The following is a 21,906-nucleotide window of genomic DNA, read 5'->3' as shown; positions in this document are numbered from 1 at the left end:
CAAAAATTCACTACAACTAGTAAATTATCTTTATTAACCTTTTTACAGTATTATAAGAACATTTATAAAAGACAAACGCAACATACTACACACAAAAAAATCTGGACACCAACAATTAAAGAAAATCAAAAACAGTATTTACAACTGAGCTCAACCCTTCTGGACTTTGGTGATGAGTTCGTCACAAAGTTTGGTGAGCTCTTCAGCCTCTTTCTCCTGTAAAAATAAATAAAATAAGGAAAACATGAGGATGATGTGTGATATCTTACTTTAAAAAGACCATCTAGTTCACATTTCCACTCACCTTCTGGTCCAGGCTCTTCTCCAGTGACTGCACCTTCAGCTGCTCCCGGCGCAGCTGGGCTTGAAGTGCAGATACCTCGGCCTTGTACCCTGACCGCACCGAAGCAATTTCCTCGTTCGCACTGAGGATGAACAATAAATCACAGTCAGTCAATGCACATCTTTCAAGGTTTTATGCAACTTACACAGTAGAGTCTAGTGTTACTTACTGGCCAATTTTCTCCTCAGCGTGGGCTTTGAGGGTCTGGTAGCGCTGCTCCTCCTTTTTGATCCTTGCCAGGTAGTCCTGAGCACAACCTTTAAGAGTCTCTTCATTCTGGGGAAATCACACAACACAATTAACCATACAAACCTCTGCAGCTTTGTTGAAATCATGTAAGACATGTCAAGGATTTATGGTTTATGACAGCGTTCATGTTTCCATCAATTCTGACCTTTTTGTAACCCTCAACCACATCCTTGTACTTCTCCAGTCTTTTGAAAAGATCAGAGAAAGATCTCTCCATGGTGTTCAGGTCACTGGACACTTGCTCCTTCTCCAGCAGAGCCTCCTTGAGCTTCGTCTGAGCCACCTCCCTCTCCTTCTCTTGATCATCTGAACAATGCCAGAAAATTAGGAAACCATTTTTAAAAAAGGAGACCTATTATGCTTTGCCTTATTTTCAGTCATGTCATATATCTATCTATCTAAAAAAATAATGTACAATGTTGGATGTTTATATCAAACATGGCCAAAGTTTCAAATAATGAGGTGAACGCATATAGAAGTAATCCCCACCCTCTTAAACATCATATTCAAGGACTTTTCAGGCCCAATTCCTTCAAATTCAAGGACCCCACACATAGTTTGAGACATTGATCAAGGTTAATTACTGTTACAACAGTTTTTATAATGAGAACTAGCAGGCTTCACAGAAGCTCACAGACTATGTGGTCTCTAACACAGCAAAACAATATTATATTCTTGCACAAAATATAAAAATTCAAGCACTTTCAATGACCCATATCTATTTCAAATTCAAACTTTCAAGGATTTCAAGGACCTGTGGGAACCCAGAATCCCTGTGAGTAAAAAGCTCAGGCTTCAGACTGCTCTGAACGCTCGGTTTCAAATGTAGTTGTTTTTTCTACTTTCAAGATGAGCCGACATCAACTGGTGACGGATCTGTCATCTGCTCCACTAACATTATGGCGTTTTTCCATTGTTTTGGGGGTTGTTGCACTGAACCATGACTCGAGTCGAGTTAACTGACCCGCTGAACAAAAAGCTCCAATATATCTCCAGATCTTGTATCAGCTGGTTTTTAGCGCCGCTAAGGAAACTCTGCTAATTTGTTTATGAACACATTTTATTTCCTATAAATTCTAACAATAAAAGTCTCTTGTTTTTTAGTCATTTAAAAGCTTTTATTATGAAGCAGTTAAGCTGGGAATGTTGGGTTTTCATCTGCAGTAACTTAACATGACTCTGATATGGCTGCACCTCTGCAGGCTTCCAGAAAGCTAACCAATCAGAACAGAGTGGGCTCATTGGCCATTGGGAGGCTGAACTGAGGGGCTGCATAAAGGGCCGATATAAGATAAATAAAGAGTTTTTTGAACTGTGAATAATGCAAAGCTACTCTAGTGGAGTCCCAGAATAAAAATACAGAGCTGGAAATGAGCATAATAGGTTCCCTTTAATTAATCACCATTGTATCAACAATCCTAAAGAGTGTAACATGTTTATATTTTATTAACTTACCTGTCATTTTAGCAATAACAAGCTCAAATTCTGCAATTATTTTCCTGTGTGGTAAAAACAAAAAAGATGTTAGCTGTCTGAAAACACTCATATTATGTAAAGCCATAAATTATATAAAACTGAGAAAGTCTAAATCAAAGCATTGCTCACCTCATTTCTTGACCATCGCCAAGTAACTTGTTATACTTTGCACACCACTGATCCTCTTTCACCTTTGCCTGTTTGAGAAAATACACACTTGAATTAGATACATATATTGAGTGTCATTCAGAAAAGCAACAAGTTATAAGTAAATAGTCAGGGTCTTTCCCAATTTAACCTTTTGCTTAAAAAAAACAGGAACATTTTGTTTTTCAAACTTGGGGGTTTGTCTAATCGTGTTTCAAAATCTAAAAAAACAACGAACCATTAGGCAACAACAGCTTCCTTGAGTTGTTTAACAAATGACTCTCAATGGACAACAATTTTGGGAAGATTAGCAACATTCCTGATGATTGCATTCGCTACTGAATTGGGAACTGTGCCTACTGTGTTTTTTGCCATAATAATCAAACAATTGATACCTTTATAAACTAATTTCTTAGTTTTGCCAATAATTTTGTAGAAACAAGATTCAGCTGCCACTGACTCTTTTCTCCTATTAAATAAGTTTAATAGTTTACTTGATATTAGGTGCGTGTTTAGTCAACAATGCACAGTGCTGCAGTTAAATCAGAGTATGTTCTTACTCTAAATTGCTGCTGGGTTTAAAACTATACTATCAACAAGGTCTAATGTTGTTATTTTAGCCTGTACAAATCCGAAAAAAGTGACTTTGAATGAAAAAACAGTCTGAAACTACGTGTGTTAACTGTCAAATCACAAAAATTGAATGGGACGTACTTCTGCCTGGACCCTGGCAATGGCTGCATCCATGTCTTTCTGACTGTACTTCAGCACCTCAATGATGGCGTCCTCTGTGTTTACTGGCTGGGGGAAAGGTGGAACGAGGCTCTCAAGTATTTGAGGAGTCTAGATGAAAGTTAACAGCGTAAATACATGACATTAGGAAATGTAACAAGGAAGCATTGGCGCTTTTCCAACGTAGCAAACACTGAGTTTAAGATTCAGTCATTGGTGGCAGTTCAAGAATGACTTACTGATTCTGTAGCAACATCAAACAGTTTGAAATCATTTTGAGGCCCTTTTGTCTTCTCTTTTTCTGCCATCTTTGGAGGTTCAGGTCTGAATTGGAGAGAGAGGGGAAAAAAAACGTGGTTAGATTCAGACAAATTGTTTCTTTTGTACAGAAAACAAATTCAGCTGTAACATCCAGTGACAATGGTGATCAGAGTAACTGAAAACAGAAAAACATCATACTGTGAAAGAAGGGAAGCAGGACGAGCGACGAGGTTCTGAACAGCTGGGCCTGCGGATTTCTTCGGGCTCTCTCTCAGAAGGGGGTCAAATTTAAGGTACAGGGATTGCTTCCTCAGTGCTGACTCCTTGAACTGGTGACAAAAAAGTCAATTTAAAAACTTTTAGGTCATGCATTAACAATCAAAGAGTTATTTAAGGTACATGAAGTAAATACTCACATTGCAGGACCCAAACTGTTCAAGGTAGTCGATTTGTCCGTCAAAGTCATTGGCCATGACTAGAAATAAAGATCATACATCAAAATGAGCTTTCCGTTTAATGACGCTTCACAAAGTATACAATTTGACAACACAGAACAAATAGAAAAGTAATTTCCTCAATAGAAAAGTAATTTCTATGAAATCACAGACACACAAGTGAGTTGGGTAAACCATGTGTTTCTAAAAACTCCAGATTCAGATATCCTTGTTAAGCCAGACAATCTAAAGCTAATGCAAACATTTACTTACACATAGTTCCAGGAACAAACTCCTCATTGAATTCTGACAGACCAGGCTGAGACGTCTGCTCAGGTTCAGGAAGACTCTGCACAGGTTGTACAGGTTCAGGTTGAAATCCCTTGTCATGGTCAGGCGCAGCCTTGTGTTCAGCATTCTGTCATTCCATAATAACAGAAAATATTTTATGTTGAAAAAAACAAAACAAAAAACCCACAAATGAAAGTGAAATGGAAAAATGTATTAAGATTTCTATCAAACTGAATAACTTCTCTTACAGTTCCAGTGTTGGATTCAGCAATTGGCATGCTCTCCTCAGCACTAAAGAGAAAAGCATACAAATTTGAGGTGAGATGCATTATTAGGTTTGGCAAGTACTTGGTACGCTCAGAAAAAACGTTAACATACCATGATGTAGCTTCCTTCTCCACAGGCGTATCCGTTTGCTTTAGAGTAGCAGTTTCCATGGGCACAGGGCCAGATTTCTTGCTGGATTTCGGAGAGTTGTTTATGACTGACTTTGTGCCGAAGGGATTGACGTTTACGTCATCAAACTTTTCAATGTCAAATGAGTAAGACCCTTTGGGAGCCATAACGTTAGCAACATCGCTAGCAACAGGCTTCTCTGGAATTTCTTTCTGTGTTTTGATGTCAGATGCTGGCTTTCCCTCTTTGGATTTTGAAGGTGGCCTTTTGCCAAATTTCTTAGGTGGTGGTTTCCGTTTAACCTCATTCCCATCATCAAAATTGAACTCGAGTTTGATTGGACCTTCCTTGTTTGGGGAAGCAGCTGGCTGGGGCATGGATTCAGCTGCTGGAGGGTTAGCATCAGAGGAAATCAGGGCCACTGCATCTTTGGGTTTCACCTCAGGCTGAACAGGTGTCTCTTGGGCCACCTGAGGTACGTCAACAATATCTGCAGATTTATTTTCCTTAATCTGCGTCTTCTCAGTAGGTGGGTTATCATCCGGTACCTTTCTCCCGAGGACAGGGGAATTCTGGATTTTAGACCCACCGGTTTGGAAAGGATTAATTGCATCAATGTTGTCAAAATCAAAGTTATAGGAACTTTTAGGTGGCAGTGGAGTTTCTTCCACAAAACTGCCTGAAGCTTTGTCTTGATCAACACTTGAGGACATTTTAGCTGGTTGTTTCTCATCAGGTGTGGCAGTGCATGAATCCAGTTCCTCGACTGCGGGCACCTTCACCACTGTGACCACACTGCTCTCTGTGGAGCTGATGTCGGCAGAGATGTCAGCCAGTGAGTTTTCCACGGAGGGGGTGAAGGGAAGTGTCTCATCGAGTGCTGATTCTACTTTGGTGGGCTCTTCCAAGATATTCTCTTGTTTTCCATTTTGAGACTCATTTTGATCTGTGGTAGGGTTTTCAACAGCAGACCTTGGTGGAGAGAGAACCATCTTATTAGATCCCTGAAATGGATTAATAGCGTCAAGGTTGTCAAAATCCAACTGGTAGCCTTTGCTTTGTATTGGCATTTCGTCATCAGGATAGGATGACAGTTCTGTAAGGAAAAAAAAGAAAAAAGATTAATTTTTCTGACTGCAGAAAAATTCAAGGGAACTAACTTGTTATGTTGGATGAATTACCTTGTTTGGGCCCATCAGATTTCTCAAGGGTATCTTGTGGCAAAGTGCTACAAAAACAAAAACAGACTTGGTCACCTAAATTGAAATGTAAATTGATCACAGGGATGTTGTTATATGAGTAACATTGCTTACTTTGTTTTATCCAAATTTAAGCACTCCATTGCTTTTGTACATTCGTCCATACTTGTCATCTTGAAAGACTTTGAGGGAGACAGGATTCTTTTAGTCACGGGGTCTCTTCTTGGAGTCTGAAAACAAACCTACACACACACACACAAATAATTGGTCAGTATAGGAAATGTTAACTGAATACAAAATTAATATGAAAGAAAGAACTATTAGAATGTCTGAAAGTATCCTTTCTGTATCTCTGTCAACCCACACAGGGTTTCTCAGTTATTTTGACTGACTATAAATCAGATTAAAGTTAAGCAGAACTACAGAAGACCAAAGAAAACTAAACAAACTGATTCTGTACCTTCGCCCCTTTTGGCACAGTCTTGCTGGGCAAGTTCTCTGTCTGACGCAGGATGGAGGGCCTTCCAGTTGGCTGATCCAGGGCAAAAATATCGTTAATTGAGGTGTTGTGCTTTCCTCCAGGGCAGACCCCACGGTTCTCATCATTCACATCAACAGAGCTCATCCTGTACAAACACAGAGAGACATACTGTAACTTACAGAGCTGGGACGACCCGGCTACCCTCAGAGGGTGGTGTCATCGTAAAAGCTGCACCCAGCTGATAAGACACTTCTTGGTTGTGGGTTTTACTGATGTGTGCACAGAGAAAGATGATACATAGAGTTAACACCAGAATCGAGATGCATGTGACCGTACCATGTACTTGTGTTGGTTAATCTTAGTTGCCTTTTGAAGGAGAGTAATTATATGCACATCATGTACAGTAAGTGCCATGCTATTAGAAAGCAGCATCAATGAAAAAAAAAAACTTATGCCTGCACACTTCTACTCCAAGCCACAAAATGTTAAATCAGGATTTTGATCCAACTCCAATCTTCGTCAGGTCAAAATGATTTATTCTGCGTTGCCTATAATTTTCACTGGCACTTCTCTATAAGGAAGGCTCTTGTGGTCAAAGGGCTAAAAGCAGAGAGAAGTGACTCCTTTTCAAAAAGTGAACCATGGCTACTTGATGTTTAAAAACTACAGAGAAGCTGCAGCCAGAAACAGTAACAATGTGTGTCTAGAAGTAGGCTACTTACTCTGGCTAAAGACCAAGTGTTCAAATATCAAATCAAAATGCAGTGGTTGAGGATTGAGGCCACCTGATCTATCAACTCTGAATAAGACAGTCACAGCATTGTTACTGACATGCCCTTAAGGCAGTGAATCACTTGGACTGGGAATGTCTGGTGTGATTTCCAACTCTCTTCCTATTAATTTGGCCAAAGTTTACTTAAAGATTTTGGAGGCTTTAGATTATTTTGAAGGTTATAAATACAATTCAACGATGAATTTCATTTGGAGTAGCAATTCTGTCGGTAATGACAAACTTTTGAATTATTGTCCTAATACCAGTTCTCAAGTTCAGGTCTAAATTTGCTAGTAATGTCGGCCAGTAACAAAACACAAGAACAGACTGATGAATCCCAAAACATCCCCTCACAGCTTGTGCGCAGATGCAGTTTGTGAATAACATTTTCCGTTGTCTTGATGTCACGAGACGAATTGTGCCAACGTTTCGCTGATACCTGGGTTAGCTAACGATAGAGTTAAACATCAAATAATACATCATCAAATGATATCTGGACAATTAAACAATGCTTTAACCTTGCCAGCTGGGTGAGAAATAGACGCTAACCCTTCTCTTGAACTTAACGTTAAGTTGGAATAACTTAACGTTAACGTTAACTTAACTTAACCAACTTAGGCATTTGTCACAGATGCCACAACCAATTTTGACACGTAAGTTAGACTAAAAACTTTTGAGACAACGAACATTAGCGTTAAAACAGTAATTAAACAATTATGTTAGCTTAGCAAACCTATCCAGAAAGTAACCAAACGTTAACGTTAGCGGAGAAAACAAAACACGTTTTGCGAACAGATGACGAAAACAATCGTTACGTGGCGAAAGTGAACAAACACAAGTATTATTTAAAACTCTTTATTCACCACCTACCTCAAAATAACAGATGAAACTGGCAGATTTCAAGTCTTCAGTAAAAGCATGCAACTTCAGGGAGGTCGAGTAAGTTAATGTGCATTTGAAACACCCTCGCCTTCTGTTGGTGATAACCGTTAGGAATTTAAAAGTCTTGAAACTCACCAATAAAATCGCCAGAAACATTCAAAGCACACGCGCTTCCTGGTTAAGTAGCCAATCATGTTTAAGAGCGGATATGAGCCAACCGACGAATGCGCTCAGAAGAGCAGCGTCAAAGATAGTACGGATGACAAGATACTGCTTTGACAACAGCAGCAGCTAAACAAAAACCTCAGTGGCTTTAGTGTGTAAATCCAAAATCTGTTGGCTAAATTTGTGTACTACAATAATGGCATTTAAATGGCATCAAGGGCATAAGCCACACAACGTACCGCATTTATGGCAGATTTCTGAATGACAATCAGACAATTTCACTCCGCTTATGCGCGAAAAATTGGGGATGCGTTCCATGTTCACATTCAAAATATACTAAACATTTATAAATTCAAAGATAAGAAACTGATATCCATATTAAATACACAGACGAAATCGAAAGTAGGGACACTGTAGTGTTGTAAGTCTGCCAGAAAGAAAGAAGGAAAGAAAGAAAGAAGGAAAGAAAGAAAGCGAAGTGGTGCGTGTGTTGGGGAGATTTCTCTCGCTGTTTTTATGCTTTGTTTACACCAAAGAATGGTCACCATGGATATATGCTGACACTGATCTCAGTTTGAAAACCAAAACACATTTAAATTTATTGCTTCAAACCTTCAAAGAGACAAAAACAGGAAGTTTATTACAGCATCTGTTTTGAGTTTGTATCTTTTTTCTCATAATACTCGTTACAATAGTATTTTTTTCTTTGTATGCTTTTATTAAAGTGACTTTATGGTTTATAAGTCAGGCACTGTCTAGCCAGTCTTGTGTGCAACAAACATCAAACAAACTTTTTGGGCAGCTGTTGAAACCTGAAATACCTCTAATTTTGGCCATCAATTTTGTCCTTGATTAACCCCACTTAGTTTTAAAATTTTAGCTTTACAAATTAGTGATACGCTGTTAAATGCATATAAATAAACCCCTACAATCAACTATTTCACTGTTTGACAGCCTTTTTTGCCATTTACTAACAGCATATACCGACTTTATTGCTCTTACATTGGCTCAAGCTTCTTTGTCTTTTCATGTGATGCGTGAATTATTTGAAATTACACTCAAAATTCTAATGCACAGGCTAGTAAAGTTTAGAGGAAAGTAGAGGGGTGTCAGAAATAGAAATATGGGACAAACAACATAATTGAATGTGAAATATAAAGCCACGCCACCCTGCTCCAGTAGGTGGCAGCAGCGGGCGGAAGGCGCCTTTCACTTTGGCCATAAAGAGCAAAGAAGAAGAAGTAGGGGCAGACCTGCCCGCCAATTTCGAAGGATGTAAACAGTGTCGTCCCTCTTCTTGATCGACATGCTATGAAGAAAGTTAATTTAACTACATAACGGCGAATATTTCTTTGTCAACAATGAATTCCAACGGAAAAGGTAACGCACCGAATATACGGTCATCTAACTTGTAGACGGCAACATGTAACGTTACGGCTGTTTTTGGTAATCTTAGCAAGCTTGTTGTAATTAGCTAACTAGACTTAACGCTAGCTATCACTCTTTAACGCTTCTATATCGCTAACGTCACGCTTACACTGACTTAAGCTGGCTAATAAACGGTTGTAGTGTATAAGTTAACTGTTAAACACAGTGTAAGAAGTCAAACTATCAACTGAACAAACATTAACAATCTTGTAATTTTGTTGACAGGATCTGGCGATTCAACCCAACTTGCTGCCAGGTAACTTGTACTTTTATCACCACAAACACAAACATATGCGACGCTGTCAGTCTTGATTTCCCTTAATCTCTGATCCAGGACCTTATCCTAAGTATTGTGATATGTATATTATCTGCATGTGGTTACCTTTTTCTTTCTAAACTTACATGGAAATCATATATAGCATTATATATATATATATATATATATATATATATATATATATATATATATATAGGGAGAGAGAGAGAGAGAGAGAGAGAGCATATGTAAAAACAAAGGTGTCCAAGAATATTTCTTTTTTGAACAAAGCAAAGTATGAGCTAGATTATAAGGCAATGCGAAATCTGTACTGTTCTCTTTTTTTTGGCCATATTTTAGTCATTGTGTGGGGCAACACGTACATGAGCAACATAAAAGCTATTATTTATATTACAGAAAAGCAGTAAGAATTATTCATAAAGTGGATTCAAGAGAACAAACAGTTTATTAAATCAGGACTAATGAAACTTAAAGATTTTGTTGACTTACCGACATTATTAGTTATGTACAGGGGCAAAAAGCAGAGCATTGCCTGAAAATTTACGGAAGTTGTTTGTTTTTAGTTCAGAGGACGAGGGCCATAGAGGGAAATTTAACTTTAAGCGTATGTGTATTTCAGTATGTGGCATCAAGCTGTGGAGTTCTCTACAGAATGATTTAAAGGGTCATAAAAAATATTCCTCAGTTCAAGCAAATGTATAAATAAAGAATAATTAGACTGTATGAAGTTGACAGGTAATGGCTTTTCTTAGTTGATGGTGAATTATTGTGTATGACTTGATTTTTTTTTTTCTCATGTTACTGTAAGTAATGATTGTTAAGTAACTATAATTGACAGACCATCTATTTCTATTGTTTATTTCTGTTTTGAGTAAGGGGCAGACAAAATAAGGTTTTCTTCTCCCTGCTCCTTTTCGGTCGTGGAATGTGTGCAAGGAAATTGAGTTGTGTTTTGTTCATGAATCGCTTTTTTTTTTTTTTTTTGGAGCTGTGCATTACCATGAGTGGAACAAATAAATAATGAAATTAAATGTTGTTTTGGCCGAGGAGATTATGCAATTAAAATGGCTACATAAATACAAACATTTTTATATCATTCAAACTTAGAGGACAGCTATAGTAACAGATCTTTCTTTTCTTGGCAATATTAAACTCTCACCACCAGCAGCTTAATCTTTATGTTTTACAAGTGTTGATGTTATTTTCTGGTCCTACAGTGGTGACAGCGATTCTATCAAAGTCTTTGTGCGAGTGCGTCCTCTGACCCAGGGCACCGGGCTGACCACAGATGGAGATCATAGTCTGTGTCTCACAGTCACCTCACCGAACACCATTCGTCTGCTCTCAAAACCAGAGCCACGAACCTTCACCTATGATCATGTCGCTGACATGGACACCTCTCAGGTTGAGGAACACAGTCATTGTATGATCTACATATTGTACCACTGGCATAGTAATGGTAGAATTAGCCTGGGAGGGTAACCTGATTTGTCAGTGTGGGATGTAGCTGGTATGACTGATAGTTATGTGATATTTATCTGTCATTTTCCAACAGGACTCTGTGTTCTCCAGTGTGGCCAAGAATATTGTTGAGTCATGCATGAATGGATACAATGGTACTATTTTTGCCTAGTAAGTGGTCTTAATATTGCTTATACGAAGTATGAAATCAAAAATGTTTTATGGCATAACTACCCTGCATTGTGCTTCATTTGCAGCAAACATTCAGTTCCTTAACTGTTTCCTCTTTTGTTTCTGCAGTGGACAAACAGGCTCAGGGAAAACATTTACCATGCTTGGTGAGAATTCAATATATAAGTTACGCTGTGTACTACACATTCTGTAAAAGGATGGAATAATTGCAGTGGTGCTTTTTATTTTTCTTGCTAGGACCATCTGAGTTGGATAACTTTACAGATGAACTGCGGGGGGTTATTCCTCGAAGTTTTGAGTACCTGTTTTTCCTCATCAACAGAGAAGTGGAAAGGGTGAGCGGTAACGTTTCATCACCATGAAAGTGTTGTAAACCAATATTTAATATTTGTTAATTAATGAGGTAGTTGCTTTGTTTTTTTTTTTTGTCTTTCTCTCAAAAGTCTTCCCAGTCCAAGAGTTTCCTTTGCAAATGTTCATTTATTGAGATATACAATGAACAAATTTATGACCTCCTGGACACAGCCTCAGCTAGCCTTTTTCTCAGGGAGAACATAAAGAAGGGTCTGTTTGTTGAGGGAGCTGTGGAGAAGTTTGTCAACTCAGCTGCTGAAGCCTACCAGGTAGGATTTTCTCCCTGTTGTGATGAAATACTTGATCCCTATGCACATTGAATCGAACTACATTGTCATATTGTCTAAAATTATCTTGTGCAATACAAAGTGTGTTGTAATTGAGCAACGTCCAATTGTATGTGCCATTATGTTTGATACCACTTAGGTCCTGTCTATGGGCTGGCGTAATCGTCGAGTGGCCTCCACCTCCATGAATCGTGAGTCTTCAAGATCTCATGCTGTGTTCACCATGACTTTGGAGTCTAAGGAGTCCATCAATGAAGTGGTGAACATCCGAATGTCTCAGCTGAACCTGGTGGATCTGGCAGGGTCTGAGAGGCAGAAAGACACACACACAGAAGGTTCCAGACTCAAGGTGACGATTCATGTCTGAATGTAGGCTCATAATGAGGTACTACATCTGGTATATTGTTTTTGCTTACAGCCGCTTGTCTGCGTTGCTCCTCTTTCAGGAGGCCAGCAGTATCAATCGCTCCCTCATGTGCCTCGGTCAGGTGATCATGGCATTGGTGGATGTGTCCAATGGGAAGAACCGCCACATCTGCTACAGGGATTCAAAACTCACCTTCTTGTTAAGGGTGAGTGACTGTAGATGCAGAATGCCTTTTGGGTTGCTGTTTCAGTGGAGATTGTTTAATGTTGCTGTGAATGTCGGTGTGAAAACTGTTTACTTTCCAGGAATAATGGCATTGTATATTCAGGTAGAGTGGTATAGAGGTGTTGTGTTTTTCATGTGAATCATTTTTACATGTTTCTAATGTAAAGTACATGTTTTCATGTTACATTTTATGTCAATGTTTCGATTGAAAAACATTGTGGAATACACACACAACCTAAATATGAATACTTGTATATTGGTGATGATGTGATTTGGTTCAAATTAAAACAAGCAGGTATTCATTTTGTCATCAATCAGATTCACATTCTTTATCACTTTAATATTGTAGACTTCAGAATATAACACTTCATTGTATATACTCATATTTATATATATATTCAAAGACGTGATTACACTTTATAACTTGGGTAATGCAGTGAAATATGCAAAAAATAAAATGACAAACTTTTTTGTCATGTGACTGCATTTCATAGTGCTTACGTTTAAAATATTTCAGGTTTGTTCGCTTATAAATATAGGCACTGTAACAATTGTCTCATTATTTCAGGACTCTCTTGGAGGAAATGCAAAGACTTACATCATAGCTAATGTACACCCTGGATCAAAATGTTTTGGAGAAACATTGTCTACTCTGCAGTTTGCCCAGAGAGCAAAGCTGATCAAGAATAAGGTATCAGTCCTCAAACACAGCTCTATTATGTATTAAAACCAATTAGACTTATCCAAGTTCTGGTGATTTCAACATTAAAGCACCTTATTATCTCACCCCTGTGCAATTATTCTATTTTTACAGGCCATTATCAATGAAGACACCCAGGGAAATGTGAGGCAGTTACAGGCTGAAGTTAAGAAGCTGAAGGAGCAGCTTGCACAGGCTCTTGCCTCTCAGGCGATTGACTATGGGAGAGATGTAGCACCAGGAGGACCAGAACTCCACATGGGTAATAACACTGGGATGAAATATACAGTGCATTCAGAAAATATTCAGATCCCTTCACTTTTTCCACATGTTGTTATGTTCCAGCCTTATGCTAAAATCGTTTAAATTAATTTTTTTCCCTGTGGTAAATTCAATTAATTGGACATTATTTGGTAAGACACACACTTGTTTATATAAGGTCTCACAGCTGACAATTCACATCAGAGCAAAAACCAAGCCCTGGGGTCAATGGAACTGCCTGCAGAGCTCAAAGACAGGATTGTGTCGGCACAGATCTGGGGAAGGCTATAAAAACATTTATGCTGCCTCCGTAATTCTTAAATGGAAGATGTTTGGAACAACCAGGACTCCTCCTAGAGCTGGCTGCAGGGGAGAAGGACCTTGGTAAGAGAGGTAGGCAAGAACCTGATGGTCACTCTGGCTGAGCTCCAGAGATCCTGTGTGGAGATGGGAGAAACTTCCAGAAGGACAACCGTCAGTGCAACACTCCACCAATCTGGGCTTCATGGCAGAGTGGCCAGATGGAAGCCTCTCCTCGCTGAAAGACACAGGAAAGCTGCTTGGAGTTTGCAAAAAAAGCATCTAAAGGACTCTCAGACTGTGAGAAACAATATTCTGCAACATAACAAAATGTGAAAAAAGTGAAGGGGTCTGAATACTTTCTGAATTCAAGTAAAATCGATTTACTTACATACTCCCAGGTTATTATATTTAATTGAGTCATAACTGATATGTAAAAAAATAAAATGGCTTTTTTCACCAGGCCCATCCATAGAAAGTCAGCATGATGTCTCATATAAGGCAAAGTTTATGGCTGCTGTTCGTCTGTGGCGGAACCGAGAAGAGGAGAAGAGGGTATGGAAAATGTTTTTTTGTACACTGTCATTGATTTTTGGGCACTTTGTTGTTGTTAGGAAATAATGTTGGTGCAGGGATGTTCACAGCAATGTTTGACTCTACACTCAGGTGCTGCTCAAGAAAGTGGCTCAGCTGGAGGAGGCCTGGACCCAGAAAGACAAATTCATCCATTCCAGCCGCATGATTGTCAGGTTTCGAGAGGACCACATCTCTCGCCTTGAGAAAAAGATGAAGGCAGGACATGACTTACTGTCAGACAAGGAGTCGCAGGCTTACATCGACCAGCTGAAGGAAGAGATTAAGATTTTAAAAGATCAGGTACAAAATCTAATGACCCTTGCACACTGCTTAACTGACTGCTGATGTCTGTATATATCTGTATAATGTGTAGATACACTGGAGGACCTATAGTTCAGATGCCAAAACACCCTTCTTTGCCTTCTAAAGTTGCTCTAATAACATTTCTTTCCTCTAACATCCAACATCAGTTCTCCTTAACTCCAGGATGTACAATTGAATCTATTCATTGTCATTTCTTGTGTACGCACTTGTGCCCCTTTAAGGTTGAACATCACCCAAAGATGACTCGATATGCAGCGGAGAACTTCAGCCTCAGGGAGGAAAACCATCAGCTTCGCTCCCTTGAATCGGTGGTGAATGCTCAAGAGGCTGCAGCCCAAGTTGCTGCTGAGCTGGAAGAGGCCTTCCAGAGGGCTATGGAGACAGAAAAGCTCACAGAGAGTAAGATAATTAGCAGCAGCATCAGAAAAGGTTGAGACAGTGAAAGAAATCATGCCATCTACATACAGTATATGTGAATAATCTAATTTTGCTCTACAGCTCCAGCAGTCTCTTCGACACCTGTGGCTGCAGACACCGTCTCGGCCACTGCACATGAGAAGCTGAAGGCTCAGCTGCTTCAGAAACAGTCCAACCTCACAGCAGCCCTTCAGGCCTTTGAGGAGTACAAAGAAGTCACCAAGTAAGCACAACATTTGATGAAGAAAAGTGTATCTAAAACAAAATTCACATGGGGATTATTATGTTTAGGAACAAGCACCTTCAAAAGCTAGAAATATATGGAGATGTATGGAGGGAATCTCAATTTGTTGCATATATTCGATGGTGTTATTTGTTCATTAAAATATTATTACATGCTGTTTTGCAGCTGCAGGAAGGATCTGTTTTTTTACTTTGACCACTAGAATATCATATTTTCTTTCATTATTATATGGATTTGTTTTGTGAGCTTGATGAAAGATGCCATTTCTCATTCAATAGGCCTTTAATATAAGTTCTGTAGAGCTTAATGTGATTTTAGGATGGTGCTTTGTTTTCCAGTAAACAGATGTCTCAGTTGGAGTCTGAGAAAAGATACCTCGACAAGTCCAACAGGCATTTGGAAAACATTCTGGAGGCCACGAACACTTACAAAAAACAAGAAGTCTCTGAGCTGAACAGAATTCATGTTGAAACTATAAAGGTGAGGAGATGATATGCTTTTGTTTTCTTGCAGATTCTTGTCAGAATTTGTTGCATTTTTGTCATTTGTCCAAAGATGAAAGTGTTTTGCTTTGTTCCTGTTTTTTTGTTTGTGTGCTGCCACTGTTGGTCTCATGATATGAATAATAACTATCTTTCATCCTTCAAATATCTGTCATATCAGATTCTCTCCACGCCCACCAAAGCGTACAACTTGCGGTCCCGTCTTGTGTCTCTCTCCAGCCCAGACCACTTGAATGGCATGAACAATAATCCAGATGACATTTGGGCCGAGGAGCCTCCTTCAGACATGACTGAAATGGCCTTGACTGAAGAACTGCGTCAAGTACAGGTACAGCAGAGTGGATTAACCCTCAACTGTGTGTACTTAAATGCATATGAAGTCATTACCACACAGTGTTTCATACTTTCTCCTCAGGAGCAAGCGAGTCGTGTCCAGACACAGTTGGGTGAGGAGGAGATAAAGAACAGCAAGCTGTTGCAGCAAATTGCAAAACTTGAGGAGCAGATCGCTGTGATGTCACAAGAGTCTGACCGCAAGGATGAGGTGGGATATTTCCTCACATTTATGTACAGTGGTGCTTACAATTTTGCTCTGTGGATCATTTAGAGTTTCATCTTCATTCAAATTTAATGAGATGTAAGAAATTATTTTCATTTGATCTTTGGGAATTTAGAGACTAGAGTAACATGTTGACCTTTACCTGATGCAGCAACTTTCTACTGAGCGAGCTAACAGGAACAAAGATCAGCTCAACCTGCAAGAAACTATCAGCAACCTGGAACAAAGCCTTCAGTCTGAACAGCAAGCTGCAGAAGGTGCTGTTTCTCCTTTTGTTGTAAAGATTTTCACCTGCTTGTCTGCATGGACTTGTGCTGCTGTCTGTGAACTGGGGACAAGTGTATCAAGGTGTCAACTCTCCTTTCAGTTTTGAGAAGTGAGATTCGTGATCTACGCCTGGTGCTGCAGTCGTCCGATAAGGAGCTGGCCACTGTGAAGAATGAGCTGAAAGACGGCCAGAGCGAGCAGCAGAGAGAGATGGGCCAGCTCTCCAGCAGTCTGATCAGCACACAGCTCCAACTTGACAAAGTCCAGTAAGCACCAGTCTATACTGCTGCATTGTGAGTCTTTTTGATCGGATGTATTTAGGTGCCCACAACTACCGTGTCCTCTTTTCAGGCTGGAGTGGGAGCAGCTTCTGGAGCAGCATCGGACACTGCAGGATTCTTTTGACCAGCTGCAAGCAGAGGCCAAGTTTGAAGCTGATCAGGCAGGACAGCAGCTGCAGGACAGACAGCAGGAGATTGATGAACTGAAGGCAAAGATTACGGTTAGTGAATTTATTAACTCAACTACAGGCCTTCTTCCCAAAATATAAGATGGAATGTCTTAACTGTCTATATTTTCTATTCTTGTTTTTTTTTTCTTTTGTTGTAGGAATTAAGTAGTTCTTTGCAAATTGAACAAGAGCAAACAGGCACCCTGATCACCCAGTTAAAAGAAAACAAAGAAAGCACATCAAAGTGAGTACATCACAGGCTAAACCTGTCTATAGTTTTTGGTTAAATATAACATTTTTTCTTTATTTATAAAATTCCTAAAATAACATGAATGACCTTGTATGCCTTCAGAGAACTCATTGAAACCGTGGAGCAGAATACACAGCTTAGAAAACAAGTCTCAGACCTGACGGCACAAAATCAACAACAGGTCAGTCCTGAGAACAATATGCATGTTTGCAAGTTGAAAATATTTATCATAATGGTAATTGCAGCTCAGTGTCTAAACCTGGTTGTTTCATTTTTTTTATTTTTTTTTTATATTCAAAGGTGTCCAAACTTGTCAGTCTTGAGCAAAATCTCACCTCTGCCAATGAAATCATAAAAGGCTTGGAGCAGAAGACTGAACAGGACAAAGTAAGCCTAAGAGAATAATCCTGTCTGATCATTTCCTCTGATAAACTGTAATTACAGTATGTCCACTAACCTTCTGAACATCTCTTGTTTTGTTTGACAGGATGTTGTTCTAGATCTGATTAACCAAACCAGAGACCTCCGCAGTGAACTGAGTCAGAAGGATCAGACCATTACCCACCTGTCTGGAGATATCAAAGACATCACAGTACTTTACTCTTCCTCCTATTTCACCATTCACTTGTAACTTCATGCTATAGATATGCATAATATTTGAATTGGTCACTACATTTTTATAATGACATCACACCTCTTCCAGGCCAAGTACAATGCTGCCTGCCTCGAACGGGAGGATATCAGGGAGCAAAACTCCAAGATGCAAACAGAAATCTGTGACTTTAAAGAAAAGTTAGACAGGAATGTGGCATCTAACAAAATAGAGGTAAGATTGATTCTATTAAACACCACAACTGATACATAAATTTAGTTTCTGTGACATACAGTATACATTTGATGTCCCTCAGGTGTATCTTGTCATTTTTCTTGGTAGACTTACTGGAGGTGAATAATATTCTGACTCCGTAGTTATGTGTGTGTCTGTCAGGTTGAGGTGTTGCAGGAGGAGGTGACTTATGCCACAGAGGAAGTTGAAAGACTCACAAAGGTCTTAGATGAGCAAAACCGCCTCCTCCAAGCATCTCAGGAGCAAACAACCCAGAAAGAGGTCATGATACAGAATCTACAGCAGAAGGTAATTCTTTTATCATCTTATCAAACAGCAAGGACTCAAAATAATTAGTTAAAAGTTCAAGGATAACATCTAATAAAATGACTGACTAACTAAAATTCTCCATTTGTACCAGATTCAACAACAACGGGAAGCTGTTGAAAAAACGATCAGAAATGGAAAACCTGTAGAGTCAACACCGAAATCATTACCTCGGGTAAGACCATGGTTTATTTATTTTTTTAAATCTGATTTTTAGGGCTGTAGTCTCCTGGTCGATAAGTTGGTCGATATGCTCTCGTCCGACCAAATTCTCATTGGTCGAATAATTGCCGTGTTACTTTCATAAGGAGAAAAGTGCTACATCAATAGCTTTCCAGGATTAATCCATTAGTTCCTGCGGCTGGAGGGACAGACTAACAAATTACCTGAAAACGGGGGTATTCAAAACACCCCCGTTGTTTTCACAACTTTGAACTCGCCCAACCGAATGGAGACTGCTGGGTCTAACTGTACCAAACGTTCACTGAGCGTTTACTGAAGTAGTGTTTCTCCTATAATTACAACAACAAAAACTCCCGCCAGGCCAAAAAAATATTTTTTTAATGTCAAAAATAACGCCAAATATCCATTGGGAGTGTCTGTGCAGCGCTGCTCCGGTACGTGAGTCTACCTCCATGTCGTTGCCTGGGAAACTATTGATAGCGTAATTTAAGGAATACGGCATGTCGGCGTATCGAGCGGGAAAGAGTGAGCGGCAGGAAAGTGATGGTGGGTGCGAACGGAGCAGAGGAAAAGGTTAGTAAGTTAGTAAATCATCAGTCTGGCAGTATAGTACAGACTTCAGTGTAACAGTTTATAAATGCTAAAAAGTCAAGTCTGTTGTTTCCCCAAGTGCTGGAAAAGTGAAGGGAGATAGCTCCAAAGTTAGCAACAATGGGTTAGCATAACCGACGCGGAGAAATGTGTGACTGCAGAGTTCACTGTGCACTCTGTCTCGTTACATCCAACCCCCCCAAAGAATTATGTACGATTTCAGTTGACAAGATTTTCTTTGGTTGACTACCGTCCTACTGATTTTACAAATGGAAAATGTGGTGCTTGATTTATTTATTTATTTATATTTGGGTTTTTTCTGCTTTTCAAGACTCCCCACACCCCAGGAAGCTTCAACAGGAACCTGACCGAGGTGTTAGAGAGCCAGGAGAGGGAGCTGGAGAATCGACGCTCCTCCATGATGACCATGGAGATTCTTTTAACAGAGCTGAACGCTGAGAGAACTGCCAAGAATGAGGAGATCCAACGGCTGAAGGTATTGTGTTTGGCCAAAGTTAATGAATTTGTAGCAATTCCTTATTAGACTGAAAACTTATTAGAGTGTAAATTCAAGGGTCTTAATGAACTCTGTATTGTGTGTTTTCTGTCCTCAGACGCAGCTGACTGAGAAAGAGATGGTTCGAATGGAGATTCAGGCTTTGCTTGACCAGTATTATACCAAAGAGAACCAACCGACACAGAATGGAAAAACAAATAGGTTGAGTTTATTCATTCTTTCATTCTGCCATCTATTGTCCTACAAGATACCAGACCACCCATGGCTGATGGCATAAGTAAAGTTAATAGTGTTATCTTGTGATTTTCAGCGAGGTGATGATTGAAAGTATTAAGCAGTCCATACTCAAAGAGCTGCAAGAGGAGAGAGAAGAGAAGGTTTGTATTTGTTTCTCTACTGGTTTTATTTTTTTCTCTTGACAGAATGATTTATGTATAATTTGTTGTCTGTGGTTCATTAACAGGGCAAAGTATCGCAGAAGCTGTCTGACACTCAAAAACGGTAAGCACATATATGGAGCGCTGTACTTAAGTGAATTAATCAGTGTTTTGCTTATTGCATGTTATTCCTATCATTCATTTATGCTTGAGGATAAATAAAATCTCTTTTTTCTGTGGAGTAGACTGCAGGCACAGGAGTCAACGTTGGCCCATTCTCAGACCTGTGTTCAGCAGCTGACCACTGAGCTGAGGGACCGCTGTATAGAGTTGAGAGAGCTGAGGCAGAGGGTACAGGAAGAGGACAAGTTGCTCCAGGTCAGAGAGTAGATGAGTATATCTCTTACTTTAAAAAAAAGGAAAAAGTATTTTGGGGTGATGTAGCTCTTTTCTATTCAATAAAATATAATCCATCACACTATTGTAATGTTTTCTGCCACTTATGTCAGAGTGAAAGGATGGCAAGGTTGGTTTGTTCATCTAGCTCTTTGGTCCCAAGCAAAATATTGCCATGGAGTTTTGGTATCAATCATCATCAGAGAAAGATTAGTAATGAGTTCCAGGTTGAGGTTGGTCAGTGATATTTTAAACTGGAAGATGGTTCCCAAGGGGGATGACACAGAAAGTTTCAGATGACATTAAATAGAATACAACACAATTATATTTATACCTTTTTTTGTTTCATAAATTTCTGCCAAGCTAACAGGTCAGGTGAGCCAACTGTACTGATATATTTTTGTCTTACAGGAGAATGAGGTTCTCCGTAAGCAGAATGTTCAGCTGTCAGAGGAGAACGGAAAACTTGTGGGACATAAGAACCACAAACAGAGGATTGAATATCTGGTGAAGCTAAAGAAGGACAACACCAAACTTCAGGAGGTAACGATCATTTCTGCATAGGATAATTCTCCTGGTGAATATTGTTAATAGATCAAATTGTGTTTAATTAATCAAATCTGTGCATTTATTTTGTTTCAAAGGAAAATGAAAAGCTCCGATCAGAGATCAGCTTAATGCGAGACAGCAATGGATGTCTGGCGCTGGAGATGCTGTGAATCTCTAAACTGTTTGTATGGAGGCGGTTTTTCCCCAAAGTCTTTTTATTTTTTTAAATTCTTTTCTAATTCTTTTATCAAACAGAGTTGACTTGATCAACCCTTTTAATAGTGTCCAGTACATATACATTTTGATACATTTTGTCTTTTCATTGAGGGAATCTGCATTTATATTTCTCACATGTCTATAAGTGTTTCCGGGAGGCGTACTGTACCTGTTCCATAGACCTGTCATTACAAGAGTAGGGACAAACCAGCTGTGATTTAACATATTAAAAATACAAACTTCCTTTCCAGGTCTTGTTGGGTTGCTTTTGATGTACTGTAGTATATCTAGTCACACTTTTTTCAGACTGCATGGTAAAAACAATGCTGAATATCTTAATGTAAAAACTGTGACTTTTTATATGTTCATAATTTTCGGTGCTAATTTCTGATGCTGTGATTGACTGAACATCTGAGTTGTATCCACGGTATTACGCTGTATTTTCCCCAGCATACTGAGGTGTATCACAATTGTCTTTTTCCAAGCATAATGGACATTTCTTTTTTTTTAAATACTGTAATTAAAAATACTTTTGCTACCTCTTGTTAGCTGTAATACCTCTTCATATTTTGTGGTTTCCTTACCTAAACAGTGTAAGTAATAGGACTATAAAAAACAATCTAATTACAGAAAATAACCTGTGGATAATTCTC

At 39.2% G+C, this 21,906-nt stretch overlaps 2 protein-coding genes across 2 annotated transcripts; one reads left to right on the top strand and one right to left on the bottom strand.

Annotated features, from left to right (window-relative positions):
- Window positions 1-6: 6 nt before the first annotated feature.
- tacc3 (transforming, acidic coiled-coil containing protein 3) lies at window positions 7-7,783 on the bottom strand. The gene is made up of 17 exons (XM_042388331.1): window positions 7,652-7,783; window positions 5,989-6,154; window positions 5,643-5,770; window positions 5,511-5,557; window positions 4,312-5,425; window positions 4,182-4,224; window positions 3,916-4,060; window positions 3,625-3,683; window positions 3,407-3,537; window positions 3,187-3,271; window positions 2,930-3,058; window positions 2,198-2,265; window positions 2,048-2,091; window positions 738-898; window positions 513-619; window positions 305-425; window positions 7-216 (listed from the first exon to the last, which is right to left on the bottom strand). Exons 2-17 carry the CDS (start codon window positions 6,151-6,153, stop codon window positions 151-153), a joined length of 2,613 nt encoding a protein of 870 aa, XP_042244265.1. The 5' UTR covers window position 6,154; window positions 7,652-7,783; the 3' UTR covers window positions 7-150.
- A 1,271-nt stretch (window positions 7,784-9,054) lies between these two features.
- kif15 (kinesin family member 15) lies at window positions 9,055-21,797 on the top strand. Its single transcript, XM_042388879.1, has 35 exons — window positions 9,055-9,208; window positions 9,482-9,512; window positions 10,751-10,937; window positions 11,089-11,165; window positions 11,295-11,332; window positions 11,424-11,521; window positions 11,630-11,809; window positions 11,967-12,176; window positions 12,274-12,399; window positions 12,988-13,110; window positions 13,234-13,381; window positions 14,144-14,235; window positions 14,347-14,556; window positions 14,802-14,979; window positions 15,079-15,220; window positions 15,580-15,721; window positions 15,905-16,072; window positions 16,160-16,288; window positions 16,455-16,560; window positions 16,671-16,836; window positions 16,922-17,072; window positions 17,180-17,265; window positions 17,374-17,452; window positions 17,572-17,658; window positions 17,759-17,863; window positions 17,975-18,097; window positions 18,260-18,406; window positions 18,519-18,599; window positions 19,530-19,694; window positions 19,813-19,916; window positions 20,026-20,092; window positions 20,179-20,216; window positions 20,338-20,470; window positions 20,900-21,031; window positions 21,133-21,797. The coding sequence occupies exons 1-35, from the start codon at window positions 9,190-9,192 to the stop codon at window positions 21,205-21,207; spliced, it is 4,143 nt and encodes a 1,380-aa protein (XP_042244813.1). The 5' UTR covers window positions 9,055-9,189; the 3' UTR covers window positions 21,208-21,797.
- The last annotated feature ends 109 nt before the right edge of the window (window positions 21,798-21,906 follow it).

This window comes from Thunnus maccoyii, chromosome 16, assembly GCF_910596095.1.
Source record: "Thunnus maccoyii chromosome 16, fThuMac1.1, whole genome shotgun sequence".
Classification (NCBI taxonomy): domain Eukaryota; kingdom Metazoa; phylum Chordata; class Actinopteri; order Scombriformes; family Scombridae; genus Thunnus; species Thunnus maccoyii.
This window is presented reverse-complemented; position numbering and strand designations above follow the sequence as displayed.